Source organism: Arabidopsis lyrata, assembly GCF_000004255.2.
Source record: "Arabidopsis lyrata subsp. lyrata unplaced genomic scaffold ARALYscaffold_6, whole genome shotgun sequence".
NCBI lineage: Eukaryota > Viridiplantae > Streptophyta > Magnoliopsida > Brassicales > Brassicaceae > Arabidopsis > Arabidopsis lyrata.
The window spans coordinates 2,077,749-2,092,084 of NW_003302550.1; the positions used below are offsets into that span (position 1 = coordinate 2,077,749).

Here is a 14,336-nt window from a genome sequence, read left to right on the forward strand (position 1 = left end):
AACTTATGTAGGATTGTTATCCTATTCCATGGTCTTTGGTGGTTGTCACAATTTCCTCATTTTTAGATCCTTTTTGAGGCCCTAGATCACATATTCTAAAACAGAAACAAATTCTAAATGGATAGTTTTGTACAGATGTATATCATGAAAAAGAAAGAACAAGTACAACAGTTTTTCCAAGCTGTTTTGCTGTCTCGAAATATCAAGGAAGCTAAAAGCAAGAACACAAATCAATTAAACAAACAAACTGATAATCTTTCTAATCTCCCCTATGAAATATATATGGTGACTATCATCGACTAAACCAAAAAGAAAGACCAAATGTCTCGAAGCTAACTGTGTTGTCACTGCCCAGTATCAGGCTAAAAAAGCTTGAGAAGGAAAAACTCTCAAAACCAGTTATATTCGCGGGTATCTTCTAGACTTTTGTCTTTGTTCTTCGACTTCATTCATCCAATCAGAAAGCCACAAGAGTCCCTTATAACCATAGTATGAAACAGCAGCTAGCATTGTCATTAACATCACGACCATCACTATCCTCTTTGTGATGACAGCAAGTTTCTGCAGAGAATAAACCAAAAAAACCAGATGGTGTCTTAAGTAGAAGACAAGACATATGAGACATGTGTCTTCTCGGAATTTTTTTTTTAAAAGACTTACCTGCAGCCTTGTGGTCTCCTGAATGTCCTGACCCCGTTCACGCCTTTTCCTTCGCTTTGATGCATTTTTCCCGCTAGGCTCCTCCTTCTCCTAAGATATTTGATTAGAAAAAAGTTTTGTGATAGCTGCTTTAAGAGTGAGATTAATTCTGAGAGCTTTTTTTGTTTCTGTTTACCTCAGTCTCTTTGACATTGCGCTGTTTTAACACCGATTCAGCCATCTGTAGTTTGCTCTTACAGTTGGAATCACAAGGGAGGAGGCCAACACCGAACTGGTTCTTTGATACTTCTTTAGGGTCAGAACCTGTGGCCATATGAGCTGCTTGAACATCTTGGCATACCCATTCCTTCTTCAAGGTTAGGCACTTGCAACGAACAACCACCTTGATCAATAAAAAAATCGAGACACATAAGATCACACTTGTAACAGAGACAACATCCGAAATGGATATAAACTAGCAGACGGATATCTTTACAACGCAGTTGCATCATGGAGTCTTGGAAATAATACCTTTTTCCCACACTTCTCTGGCAATGGACACTGCCCAGGATGACATATCTCCGGACACAAATGGGTACAGTTTGGCAATTTTCTGCAACAGCAATATCCTCTAGTTTCAAAAGTTTGGTTTTCTAATAATGTTATTCAGTAAAAAATAAAAATAAAGCTTGGGAACAAGTGAGTTACCACAAGGGAACCATCAGTTGTTCAAATTGAAAAATGAAACACAATAAAATAGTACCAGAGTGTTAGTTACCTGTGACAAGGTCCACGGCATGAGCGCACCTTCATTTGGTCCTTCTCCGACATTGTATTGTAGTATATGCACTCGAATGCATGCACCATCGCGCCACAGTGACATGATCTCTTTACTAGAGTTTTGCAAGGTGGACAATCTCCGGGATGGCATCTTCGAGGACATGGATGTTGGCATCGTGGTGTTCTCTCCTGTACATTAGTATGAAAGATAAGTAAGTCTGACTAACTGACCGACTCAGTAGAGAGCCTTTAACAGCTTAATGGGGTTAAATATGTTTATTAGAAGCTATCGGAAACAATACAAATATAAGCTTCAAGTCATTGTGACAATTTGGAATTCGAACTGCAATCAAGACCCACAGCATAAGGAAAAATGATCGAGTAAGTGGTGAGATACAAAAGATAACTGATACCTTTTGACAGCGGAGATCACACTTTTCACAGGACTCACTTCTTTTATCCAATGATGAACTTCTTATATCCAGGGCATGACAGATAAACGAACAGTAATGGTTCCCACATGGAAGAGGGTTTCCACATAAATTATCGCATGCAAATTGAGTTCTGTCAGAGCAAACCATCTAAGCCAATGAAAAGAAAAAAACATATCAAATGTCGGAAGAAGATCTCAAAGTCCACAAATAGGAATTAACAAGTTAGATATTGGACATGCATCAGAAATAACTAATATAAAAGAGAATTGAGACTCACCATTCTCTCTGCTGCCAGGTGGTGGCCTACACAGGGCCTCCAGACAAGCTCTGGACAACGAGGGCAGGGAGAACCCGGTGTAGATTCAGCCTGAATATTCAACATCTTTTTAGTTGGTTTAAGTATAAATTCACGGTTAGGAGGAGGTCTAGGTCCATGACACCTGTGTCATAAGAAGCACACAAAAACCAATGTGTATAAGAAGGGAAATGATCAGATAGAGTAGGAAAGAAAAATGGATGAAAAAGGCACCAGCATGAGAAACCTTAGTTTGCACTTGTGCCCACATGGGTATTCTTCATCACAAAGGAGTCGACATGGAGGACAAGCACCATAGTGGCATTTATGAGGCTGCATAAAAAACATGACATAAATTTCGTGAAATTCAAAGATGGAATCAGTCACAAAAGTAAAATTATAAAAGCCTTATTCTAATTCTTGTTCACCTTTTGGTTTTGCCCATGCCTGCACAATGGGGTTACATGACATAACTTACGGCATCGAGGAGGTTTCTGATTTGTTTCAGTGCCACAGGGTACCTGAATAACATAAAACATCCAACTCGTTGTTAATACAGGTTTACCATACAGTACCAGATTTTCTATCAAATGATACAAAATATATTTAAAGTATCAAACATTTAAAAGCCTATGGACACAAGAAGAAGCAGAGAAAATATCTATAACAATAGGCATAAAGTCATCAGATATGGTTCTCAGGCTTAGACTAAACAAGGCCTCAAGATCATTTTTCCCGAAGAGATTTTAGTAAGTTTAAGCTTATAGTCTCGCTAGTTAGTTGTCAGTAACATCTCCTGCTTCCACCAAAATTGCTTCTAACCAAAATTAAGAATTTTCTGTAGATCCACCATAACAATAAAACTATAAAAGTAACAAGACTATATATCACGACTTGATAGTAACTAGCCATATTCACGTTCAAATCCTAATTCTCACCTCAAAATGTGTCTCACCACAAGCACATGATATTGTTACCATTATTGGACAAGGAGCACATGGACCTCTGCAATGAACACACAACAAGTAATGTCACTCTACGTGTATGAGTTGATATCTTGCGATACACAATGTTTATCAGTCATATCGTCCCAAATCTAAAACTAGACGGAAAAAGAAAGTCCAAAGCAAGCTACTACAAAACATACTGGTGACAAGGAGATTGGCATTTATGGTTTCTGCAACGGAGCTTTTTTCCACAAATCTGAAAAATTCAAACAATAAAATTAGAAGCCAAGTGTGAACAATGGTACTATACTTGACACAAGAATGAATGACACAGCATACCTCTGAGCATGGTGGACATTCACCATCACAACACCGGCGTCTACAAGCATGACGTGCACAATCTCTCACTCTCTGGCATTTCCTCTCACACGCCAACTCTTGATGGCAAGGAACCTACTCTAAATTAAGTTCCCAAAATCTTTCCATTAACATATGATTTGACTATAAAGTATCATTCAGTATCAAAAAGGCTCTCTTTCACCTGTTTTTTTGTTCCTCCGCATCTGCAGGACTTAGTAACCACAATCCTGCAAGTCTCAAGGCATGGACCGCGGTGACACCTCTCTGGACATCTATGGTAGCCACAACCAAGAACTTTATCACAGGTGCCACCACATAAAGGCGCCACAACATCACAAGACAAGCCTTGGTAGAATCTCTTGCCACAGGGACAACTCCTTTTCCCCTGATATGGACACAATCCACATTCTCCCGAGTGACATCCTCTCTCGCATACATGTTTGCCACAATTAAGCATATTCTCACAAGAAGCCTCACATCTAAAGACTCTCTCACAGCAATCCTTCTCCTCCTTCACCTTACCACAACAGCACTTGTAAACAGCGCGCTCCCTGCACGGTGGACACTCGCCATCATGACAAATCTCTCTACAGTTATGGATATCACAATCCAGGACTCTCTCGCAGACGTCTCCGCAAGAGAATTGCTTGTGTCCACATCGACGAACATCTTCAACACCTCCACAAAAGCATTTAGCCTTCACTAGCTTGGGGCAAGAAGCACAAGGTCCAGGATGACACAAGAGCAAGCAATAGTGACCACAATTGTTGCTCAACGGCCTCTCGCAGACCTCGCCGCAAGAATGAGGCAAGATCCATGGATTATCCGCCGGAGGATCCTCTTCCTTGCCGCAATAACAAAGATACCGCCTTGGAATCTTCGATTTCTGATACGACGATCTACATTTCGGACAGTTCCAGACCGCTTCCGGTTCTGTCGGATTTGAAGAAGGTCGCGTGACTGCACGCGCGGCTTGTAGATCTAAGCACTGACGAGCCCATGATTGAATGCAGAAAAGGTGAAAGACGGCGAAGCATAAGGAAGTGCAGGACCATGTAGGATCGGTTCGTTTAATGCGTTCGAGACAAATGAGGCACGAGACAGCACCGGAGGAAGAAGAGGCGAGAAAAGATTGGATCTTAGCGAGATCGATAGAGGAGGGAGACGAAGATGAGTGGCAATCGAGGTAAGCTTTGAAGATAGAGTTTGATAGATCATTGTGACGGTGCTGATGATTATCTGAATCGGATCCGGAGTCTGAATCTGAATCGGAAATGAGTTGCTGTGGTGGTGGAGGCTGTTGCGGTGATTTCCACCGGAACTCGGTGGTGGCGGTTCCGGCCATGTTAGTCATTCTTCTTCTTCATCTCCTTCTTAAGGACAAAGTCCAGAAATTAGGGGGAAAGAAGAAGACACGTGATGTTCTCGTGAGCATTGTAATGACCAAATGTACCGGTTCAGTTTGGATTTACCGGTTTAGTTAAGACAGTTTCTAGCTTATCTCTGAAGGCTTCCCGCGTATCGTATCGAAGTAATTGATACGATAAGCATCGCTTATCAAATTCTCTATTTTATTTTATTTTTTTGCATGCAAATTAAGTCATTTAACACTTCCTTGAATCATTCTGATTAAAAACAAATTATCTAACTCGAAAATACAGCTACTCAGTTTTGAACTCCCTAAATCCAAAGATCTCATATACAAAAGGGATCTCTAAACTCAAATCAAAGTCACAGACCAAAGCATAAGAACCTTGTGGTAGATTCAATCTATGAATGCACGTAGGAGCTCATGGCTTGATGTATTCCCGGATGAAGTCTTCGATCTGGACGGTTTCTCCGGTAAGTCCAGATGCCTCAGCGACAGTGACTTTGTTGGAGCAATGCGAGAAGGAGAACACTTCTCCCTCGATCCCAATGGTGAAGTCATTCGCTATATCAGCTGTAGAGACTGCACTCCTTGAAGCCCTCAGTTTCTCACTGCAAAAAACTCATTAACCAAATGGTGATTAGCTTTTATGCGGGAAGATTGGCTTATATATAAGTAAAGTTTTTCAAGAAAACTGAAAATCTTACATTTCTTTCTCCATCTGCTTCCGGATAAACTCCTTGGTGTGTGCAGTGAGTTTATCGGTCTTGTTACAGCAAAGGAGGACTGGAATCTTTTTCTTGACAACATTTGCATTGGTCAAAATGTCGTATAGGTACCTATCAACGTAAAAAACCATGGCAATGCCTCATTTTTCAAGATTGAGTGCAAACATGTCTCTTATGTGTGTCATAAAGTGTGTGTGTGTGTGGAAGAAAGAGAGAGGGTTTGAAATTTACTCTGAAGCTGCACGACAGTTTGGGAGGAACTCCAAGGCATCCACTACGAACACAATCGCAGCTGCTTGGGGCAAGAATTCTTCTAGCTTGGGTCGAAGCCGAGAGTGCCCAGGAACATCAACAAGATGAACAGGCTTGATTTTTCCTTTCTGTCACATAGAGCAAGCACGTGACGTGGTTTAGTAATGTGTTAGTCCATCCATCACAATCAACTGCACCTGTTGTTACGGTAGAACAAAGCAAGACTCTTTACCTTTGTGTTTTCACTGTGAAGAACAAAAGTGCCTTCATTTGGTTCCATTGATGTTACAGTGCCCTGATGCGACGATCCATCTCGGAGCTGCCAATCAAACAATTATCATGTTATAACTCCCCAACAATGACCTAGTCACTCACACTGACTCAGACAATAGTGGCACGTTTCAAAAACAAAGTACATTTGGAGGAAAGTCATAAACAAGGTGACGTCAAGCCAAACACTCACTTGGTAAAAGAGCACAGTCTTTCCACTTCCACTCAGCCCAGAAAGGAGTACAGTGTTGGATTTGGTACGTCTGACCAAGCGAACTGCAGACCCCACAAGAACAACAAGTTTAGCAACGAAAGATCAAAAGTTATTAATGTGTATAATCAAAGAGAAATATTGAATAGACCTCAGAAATTGCAATCATAGTTCTAATTCCAATATACAAACCATTTAACACCGAACGAGCTGATACTCTGGCTTAATTACAAGTCTAGAATGGTACCATGAGAACAATAACCTCTTCAATTGTAAACAATAGCAGGCAGAAGAAAAACTATTGAAGACATTTAGAAGAACAGGCTATATGTCCTTATCAATGGCAAAGGATATACCACCAAATTTAGCAATTTTATTAGGAAAGATTAAGAAACAATGAAGTGGTGTCTAATACATACTGGATAGGAAGAGCAAGATGGTTGTAAACAACAGAACACCAATAGCGGCATACAGCTGAGTCGGTGGTATCTTCTGAAGATATTCAATTCCTTGATGCGACCACTGCTCAGCCAGAATTTTCAGATCTTCCAAGTTCTCCATTTCTTTCTCTCAAGTTTCACTTCTTCTGCCAAGCTGTTTAAAACCTGCATCCAGAGATATAATTCATTCTTCGAAGACATAAAAAAATAACTATAATTATTACACAAAATATATAAGAAGCAGATAATATAATTTAAATCAAACCAGACACATCTCACGTAGGTGATCTATGTAAAAATTTTAATCTTGTTATACCAAACTAGAATCAAGCTAAAAGCATCAGACGTCTATATATCAATAGACTAAAAGATCAATTTTACTCAAGAACAAGCCTCAGAATGCGGAACAGCCACACCTACTACTCGACAAGAAAAACCTTGGACATATCACAAAATCAACAGGAGTGAACTATAAAACTCTGTTCTCCACCAAAAAACAACATGCATGGGACTTTAAAACTGCTTCCCGAGAAAAAAAATTGAAATCGAAACTTTCTATTTGCAAACATTATACAGATACTGGGTTCTCACATATCTTGTTCATTCTTGACCTATGTTATAAACCCAGCACAATGACCATAATCATCATTCTCACATCTTGTGAACAAGGAACACAATTGGTTGTCCCAATTTAAAACCAGTTTTACCAGATCAATCCAACCCGTAGACCCATTAAACATCATCCCAAGTTACGAAAGAAAAATGCTAATCCTACATTGATGTAAAAAATACAAACAGATTCCTCTAAAATTTACCAGATAATGAGTTTAGAGAAACGAGAGCTAAGAAATTCACAGATGTAAAGTTACCCAAGGATAAATGAATCAATTAGGTAGAGGAGACAGAAACGCACCGATGGGAGAGGAGGCGGAAGACAAATACAACGACGGTGGAAGCGGAGAGGAACACGGCGACGATGATTTAGGGTTCAGATTCAATTTTTATATATATTATATATTTAAAACAAGTCCTTCATTTCAGTTTTTTTTATTTATTAGACAGCACAATTTATTTCAAAAGAAATTTAATGGGCCGAACAAAAGCCCATTATTAATTACGGCGGCGTCGTTTAACTGTATCTCTGCTCCATTGCTTTTCTCTCCGTTCTCTTCCCGCTCTTCTGCATCGCCGGCCGACGAACACAGATACACTTGAGTGAAAGAGAGAAAGTATGAGATTTAACTTCCAGGAGCCAGAGGATACGCCAGATTCACGGCGATCTCCGACGCCTAAAGAGCCGGTTCGGTGGGTTCCTCTCCAGAGCCACCCGGTTTTCGCTTCTCTTCCTTCCTCCCAAGATGAACCCACCCCGTCGCAGCGGTTTCCGAGGAATTTCATGGCTTGGGACGGAGACTCGCGACTATACTACTGGGATTCTAGACGATATCTTCTACATCGATTCTCTCTGCGCTTGGGTGAACCTGAACCATCCTCCGTCCTCGCCGCAGTCCCGTCCAAGGTCACTTACTCTCTCTTTCTGTTTTCACCGCTAAGTCGGCGAGAATTTATATTGAAAACAAGATTTATCGTGGAAACGGATTTTTTAGTGCGATTGTTGCTGACATTTTACTGACTTTAAGTAATTAGGTTTAGGAAGAGTTTGAGAAATTAGATTTCTTACTGATGGATGAGAGGAAGATCTTTTCTACTTGCTTATGTATTAGTTTCAAAAACCTATAGTTTTCCTCTGTGGTCTGCTACATAGATGAATTTTAGGTGTCTTGTTATATCATGTAAGGATATTATTATGAATGATAAAATGTGATTGTTTTGTCTGGATAGAGAGACTGTATTAATGTGTGAAAGTGTCTTTTTTTGATGGTATGCAATAAGATGATGATTGTTTGAATTAGAAGCTTGTGGATCGATAGCTATAGGTGTTAACTATCCTTCTAATTGTAAGGATTTGAAATAGTTGTTTTAGTTGTGTCTTCTAAGTTTGATTGGTTGGAGCTGCTGGAGAACAATGATCAAGAAATAATGTGATTGTTTGGTCTGATGGACTTGTACATGGCTGGTAAGGAATGTCCAAGGTTCTACTACTTTCGTGATTGACTAAGTTTTAATAAAAATGATATTTAGGTGATGCAACCAGACCTTCAGATGACAATTTCTGTTAGCAAAATCTCCATCAATAAGTCTGGATCAGCTGTACTTCTTGCCGGCTCAGATGGAATATGTGTGATGTACCTATTTGGACGTGCTTCTGTGGTAGAAGATAATGTCATTTGCAGGTAGTTTTTAAAATTTCCCTAATAAGATGCATCTATATTCATGATTATGATGTTACCTGGCTTAAATTAATGGCCTTCTGCTTATACGTTATCACTTCATAATCTATGGGTTGCAGGGTAGTTTCTATTGGTTCAGAAATCTATACTAGTGGTGATAGTGCCATAAACTTGCTACAAGCATCGTGGCACCCTGATAGTGACACCCATTTGGGAATTCTATCCTCGGATGCAGTTTTCAGGTAACAATCGTTTTGGTTGAGAATGAAGGTGGATGTACATGTCAAAATATTGATGAATATCATTTTGGAAAGATGTTAGAGAAATTATATACGAAATTGAGTAACAAAGGTTGTAGAGTTTTAACTTCTGGCATGCAATGACATACTATGTTACCATCTGGTTCAGTGTCTCATTATAAGGAGTTCCAGTTAATCCTGTTTTAAGAGCTTCTTGGCTTACTAAAAGTTATTGCATGCTACACTTTTTGCTAGGCTTTTCGATTTGTCTTACGATGCTGAGCTACCAGAGCAAGAATATTATCTGCAGCCCGGTGAGCCAGGAAGCTCTAGAACAGCTTCATCAATTTATCCTGCTGATTTCAGTTTTGGAGGAGAGCATCTGTGGGATAGATTTACTGTAAGTTCAGAATTCTTGCTCCACCTGTTTGATAACTGATTACTATTTTGTTTAGTTGTCCTGTCAAATAGAGCCTTGAGGATTACATGTTTAGGTCTTGACAGAATCTTTCAATGGTGCAGGTCTTTATATTATTCACTGATGGTTCAATTTATATCCTGTGCCCAGTTGTGCCATTTGGAAGGTAGGCAGATGATGGTTCTTTCTCCTTTTCGTTCCTCTCTGGCAGTTTTTTAATAAGTTTCTATTCACTTGAAGTTGTACCTGCTATGCTAAATTTCGAAGATTGTTCAACATTTAGTTTCGTTTTGGTTTTCTGGTTTCTTGAACAAGATATGAATGGTTCTCATTAAGCTGTTTTAGATCACAAATCTAGGCTCGCTAGCTCATTTGAAGCTTTTCAGGGGTAAAATCAGCTGGGTCCCATGATTCCTTTGATATATCAAATAGTTTATTCATGCTGACGCGGTGACGCCTTGTATACAGATGCATTCCTTCCACGGAATATCATCCTTATGTCAAACTTTAATAAGTCATGGAAGATGTTTTAGTACTTTTTGATGTTTCGTCTTTTAACGGACCTGGAGGTTGACTGAGATACTTTGAATGTATATTGCTACAGTGTTTACAAATGGGAATCGATAATGGAGATTTACCACGATGCTAATATGTATGGGGTTAAGTCATCCAATTCGATTGCAGTGAGCAACTCCAGTCTGGCAATTGAATGGTTGGAAGCTACATTTCCAGATTTGACTGAACAAGGAACTAGAGGTGAAAATATATTGGTCGTGAAAGCTCATCCTTATGCTTTGCTTGATGCATCATTAGCTTTACAGGTATGGATTCCTTATCTTTTGGGTTTGTTACGTGAGATTTTTGAAGTGCTCCTCGTAGATTTTAGTTGTTTCACCAATGTTCTAGATTTGTGGTTTATAATCCAGTGGTCTTCATCAAAGATTTATACCCTCCTTAACTTGATATGGAACACAGATCGGGCAAAAAAGATGACACCTATCCACATGTTCCCTAAGTGTTCTTTGTTTGTCTACTGCTTGCCTTGGAATGCTAATCTCTTGTTTTCCCTGTGCACAGGGCCCTTTATATAAAGCATCTAATGGTGACGGAGATGAAGATTTCGCTGTTCGGGAGGCAGAATGTAAAGGGCGGGCAGTGAGTCTATTATATAATCTTGTCAGCAAAGATTCGATCCTGGTAACTGCCTGGAGTGCTGGACAATTACAGGTCGATGCTCTGGTTGATGAAATCCAGCCTGTTTGGATATCTGGTAACTCATCTCGTCTTCGCATGAATTCCCACAACAAAATACAAGGAGTTGCAATGATTTGTGAGTCAAACATAGGTGAGCTTACAGTTGCAACTTCAAACCTGCCGCTCGATCACACTGTTTGGTTGGGGCATCCGCCGCCACTGTTAAGACTTGCAATGGTTGATTTGGCTCTTCCCACACGGCGTGAAGGTGGCTCTCTTGTTACCTTGTTTGCTGATTCTCTTTTGCCAGAACGAATATACTCCCTCCACGACGGTGGCATTGATTCAACAGTCTTACACTCTCTTCCCTTCACAAGTCAGGCCACTGGAAAAGATGAAGCTCTCAAAACGCCATCTGTTCACACTGTCCTAAGTACATGCCAAGAAGAATCCGCTGTATCTCCTCTGTTGGGTTTTGTGCCTCTGTCGGATTCGTTTGGGTATGCATGGATCATTGCAGTCTTATCCTCAGGAGAATGCATTGTGGCAGAGATGAAAACCTGGGATCTGTTGCTTCCAATTCATGTCGGTACAGATAAGACAGTATCTTCAAGCGAAATAGAGAAAAAAGAGCAAGATAACTCGTGCATCATAAGCAAGGAGCTCCTTGCAGGTCCCAAAATTAGAATTGTTCCCCATGCTTTACCTACCCAGCGTTCAACTCCAGCCAATTCTGTAGAAGGCCGATCAATTCTGCTTGACTATGTCAAGCTTTTCCATGAAAACTACATCGAATATGCCCACAAGGTGAGAAAGAAGTAATGTAAACCCAAGACAAAAGCGTCACTGTGTTTTCTACACGATTACGAATGAGATCTCGTTGTGTTTTTGGCAGGTCTACTTTGAGCTGCAGCATCATGCTCCTAACCTGAAGAGAATAATCGATGACCAACACCAGCGGCTTGCTGAGGCAAATGAGAAAATATCAAAAGTTGACAAGAACCAATCGTTTCTGGAGAAAAGGATTGACAAAGCAATTCAAAGACATGATTCTCTTGAGCAACGCTTGCAACGTCTCCGTAGCTTGCCTGGTACACACAAGAAACCTCTGACGAGAGCAGAACTGGATTTTAAGTCGGAGCTCGGTAAATCAATATCCCCCATAAATTTTGTCCTCCAGTGATAATACCGAAACCCATTTCATCATCTTTTCCTTTCGTTTATAAATGAAAAATTGCAGATCAATATGCGGGAGTTGAGGTGGATGCGCTTCAATCATCCATTGAAACACTGAGAGCAAGAGTGAAAAAGTCAGCTCAAAAATCTCCCAAGGGCACAGTAGTTGCAGCTACTCAGAAAAAGCAATATTCAAGGAAAAACTTAATTCAAGATACGCAAATGTCACAGCTTCAGTCCACACTCGCCAAACTATCCCTGATGAACAGCGATAACTCCAAGAAAGTCAAGATCGTGGAATCTGCGCTGAAGTCGCAAGAAAGCAGTTTCATGTAGTCACTGTATCACTGGGACGCAATTATCATTTCCTGGACTGACTAGAGGTTCTGTTCAAATTTGAATATAGTTGCTGCACTAAATTTTCTAACTCTCTCCTTGTAAGTTTTGTCTGTTAAGCAAACTACGGTATTACTTTAATTTGTCTCTATAAATGGTCATTTTCTGCAAACTATTCCTATAAAGTTTATAGTATAAACTCATAAGACAACAAAGAGAGGTCAAGCTACTCATGTTTGAACCATTGAAGCAGAAGAGATTTATGCAAACACTAAACCCGAAAGGATCAAAAAGAAGAAATTAGTCCTGTTTGTTCTATAAACAAAATCTGCTGGTCTCTTCTTCAACTTGAGGATTGATGCTTGTTTTTTGAACTAATTATCTCCCACAGTCTCTTTATGAACTGAATATGCGACTATGAGATAGTCTATCTATGACTTTTCAAGACCAGGCTCTAATCTGAAAAAAAATACTTAGTAGGTCAATCTACTTATGTAAACAAATGTTTTTATTTTATATACACAGAAGCTATAAAGTAATGATAACTTTTATTGTCAAACAAGCTAGACCCAAAAGGAGCAAAAAAAAAGAAGAAATTAATCCTAAAAATGCTGTTGTTCTACAAATAAAATCTGCTAGTCTCTCCTTCTGGAACAAGTGCTGCCTCCTATTTGTCTCATTGTCTCTGGTTCCTCAGGTAGAGGCAGTGGTGGAGAAGGAGACATTTCCAGGCATTGGCATCTGACAATACGGTCCAGGAACTTGAAGTCCCAGTGGTGGAGGCGGCAAAGGCATACCAGGGTGTTCATGTGGTAACAACTCTTCATCCTCCCTGTTAGCAAAATAGTCAAGAGCACCAACAAAAGCATGCAAATCCTTCTTTTCCCCACCAAGAAGATTGAAAAAACCATCAACAACTATCTCTGTAGAAGCATCAGGCTTACTCAGCTCTGAGCAAGGCATTAATACTCTCGAATACGCACAAACAAGCCGATGGAAAAGACCGTAAGTATCAGCTGACTTGAGAAAATCAAACTCAGGCTGAGAGTTCATAATCACAATCTTCATCAAATCCTCCCAGAAATTCATCTCAGAACGCACCATAAACTGTGCTGTGAGCTTAATGATACCAAGCTGCTTGCGCGTGATCCCTTTAGGATATGTAAATGGATAATAGCGATTTTCTCCAGGAGGATCACTAAACAGAGGATGGGGATCGGGTTGTGCACCATCAGTAGCTGGAGCATCAGGCAAACCAGACCGCATTTACTTACATTCCAAGCTATATTAGACGGTCTAATATAGCTTGGAAAGTAAGTAAACGAAGAAATGAGCCCTAGGCTAGCATTTATCAACTAACTGAAGATGCAGTTATTTTGGTGTTCTGTACTAGTCGTTGAAGTAGTACAGAAAGTAGTACAAGATGTGATTCAGGAAGATGAGATGCATAACTGCTGATGAGGAGCTCGAGTACTTGGATGTTGGAGCGTTTGTTAAGTCAAAGAAAAGGAAAATCATTGTTTGAAGACAAAAAGAATCATGTAAGCAAAGAGGAAGTTTGCTTGAAGTGAAAAGGAAATTGGCAAAAAGGAAAACTTTTTCCTTATGGGATTTAGAAACTTTCTCTTATGTGTGATTGGAAGAACTTGAGGTACAAGTTTCTGTTTATTATATAAGGGGGACGTGACCTTATGAGAAAGCGGATTTGCAAGAGTAAAAATTCCAAGGAGATTCGATGTGAGAGATTGTGTGTGTGATCGTGTGCGACGTAGTTTCGCGGGTTAAATGCTTGTGTGATCAAGCTTATTTGTGTGTTGGTGTTGAAGGTTCTCGTTGGAGAGTTTTGGTGACCATTGGGTTCGTTGGTGTGACGATTCGTGTGTGGTGGTCGTTCGAGAAACTTTGGAGAATTAAAGTCTAGACTCAGGGGGAGTTTAGCTCAGGGTTAGGTTATCCT

The 14,336-nt window shown here is 40.0% G+C and overlaps 3 protein-coding genes across 4 annotated transcripts; 1 reads left to right on the forward strand and 2 right to left on the reverse strand.

Moving 5' to 3' along the window:
* Window positions 1–118: 118 nt before the first annotated feature.
* Window positions 119–4,878, reverse strand: LOC9307246 (NF-X1-type zinc finger protein NFXL2). The gene is made up of 13 exons (XM_021020267.1): window positions 3,637–4,878; window positions 3,435–3,548; window positions 3,296–3,351; window positions 3,087–3,153; window positions 2,577–2,669; window positions 2,396–2,481; window positions 2,131–2,293; window positions 1,833–2,000; window positions 1,418–1,608; window positions 1,171–1,252; window positions 836–1,042; window positions 661–750; window positions 119–561 (listed from the first exon to the last, which is right to left on the reverse strand). The coding sequence occupies exons 1-13, from the start codon at window positions 4,807–4,809 to the stop codon at window positions 400–402; spliced, it is 2,652 nt and encodes an 883-aa protein (XP_020875926.1). The 5' UTR covers window positions 4,810–4,878; the 3' UTR covers window positions 119–399.
* A 131-nt stretch (window positions 4,879–5,009) lies between these two features.
* On the reverse strand, window positions 5,010–7,760 carry LOC9309285 (signal recognition particle receptor subunit beta). Its single transcript, XM_021020365.1, has 7 exons — window positions 7,639–7,760; window positions 6,705–6,890; window positions 6,268–6,350; window positions 6,037–6,123; window positions 5,784–5,932; window positions 5,532–5,663; window positions 5,010–5,435 (listed from the first exon to the last, which is right to left on the reverse strand). Exons 2-7 carry the CDS (start codon window positions 6,844–6,846, stop codon window positions 5,246–5,248), a joined length of 783 nt encoding a protein of 260 aa, XP_020876024.1. The 5' UTR covers window positions 6,847–6,890; window positions 7,639–7,760; the 3' UTR covers window positions 5,010–5,245.
* Window positions 7,761–7,843: 83 nt separating this feature from the next.
* LOC9309286 (nuclear pore complex protein NUP88) lies at window positions 7,844–12,554 on the forward strand. 2 transcript variants are annotated; one of them, XM_021020268.1, is made up of 10 exons: window positions 7,844–8,244; window positions 8,868–9,019; window positions 9,136–9,258; window positions 9,511–9,655; window positions 9,778–9,839; window positions 10,278–10,494; window positions 10,751–10,943; window positions 11,019–11,674; window positions 11,763–12,012; window positions 12,108–12,554. In XM_021020268.1, the coding sequence occupies exons 1-10, from the start codon at window positions 7,957–7,959 to the stop codon at window positions 12,377–12,379; spliced, it is 2,358 nt and encodes a 785-aa protein (XP_020875927.1). In that variant the 5' UTR covers window positions 7,844–7,956; the 3' UTR covers window positions 12,380–12,554. The 2 variants fall into 2 exon arrangements, with proteins under 2 accessions (XP_020875927.1, XP_002871176.1); XM_002871130.2 differs by having other exon boundaries at window positions 10,751–11,674.
* The last annotated feature ends 1,782 nt before the right edge of the window (window positions 12,555–14,336 follow it).

What these genes read in the sequence shown, in the direction of transcription:
- LOC9309286 (XM_002871130.2), top strand. Translation starts at nt 7,957, where the DNA reads ATGAGATTTAACTTCCAGGAGCCAGAGGATACGCCAGATTCACGGCGA. An exon ending in ATCTGTGGGATAGATTTACT is followed by an intron (nt 9,656 to 9,777) that starts GTAAGTTCAGAA and finishes TCAATGGTGCAG; the next exon opens with GTCTTTATATTATTCACTGA. An exon ending in GGATTTTAAGTCGGAGCTCG is followed by an intron (nt 12,013 to 12,107) that starts GTAAATCAATAT and finishes GAAAAATTGCAG; the next exon opens with ATCAATATGCGGGAGTTGAG.
- LOC9309285 (XM_021020365.1), bottom strand. Translation starts at nt 6,846, where the DNA reads ATGGAGAACTTGGAAGATCTGAAAATTCTGGCTGAGCAGTGGTCGCAT. An exon ending in CATCTTGCTCTTCCTATCCA is followed by an intron (nt 6,351 to 6,704) that starts GTATGTATTAGA and finishes TGGGGTCTGCAG; the next exon opens with TTCGCTTGGTCAGACGTACC. An exon ending in AAGCAGATGGAGAAAGAAAT is followed by an intron (nt 5,436 to 5,531) that starts GTAAGATTTTCA and finishes AGTTTTTTGCAG; the next exon opens with TGAGAAACTGAGGGCTTCAA.
- LOC9307246 (XM_021020267.1), bottom strand. Translation starts at nt 4,809, where the DNA reads ATGACTAACATGGCCGGAACCGCCACCACCGAGTTCCGGTGGAAATCA. An exon ending in ACCTGGCAGCAGAGAGAATG is followed by an intron (nt 2,001 to 2,130) that starts GTGAGTCTCAAT and finishes TCATTGGCTTAG; the next exon opens with ATGGTTTGCTCTGACAGAAC. An exon ending in CAGAGAAGTGTGGGAAAAAG is followed by an intron (nt 1,043 to 1,170) that starts GTATTATTTCCA and finishes TTATTGATCAAG; the next exon opens with GTGGTTGTTCGTTGCAAGTG.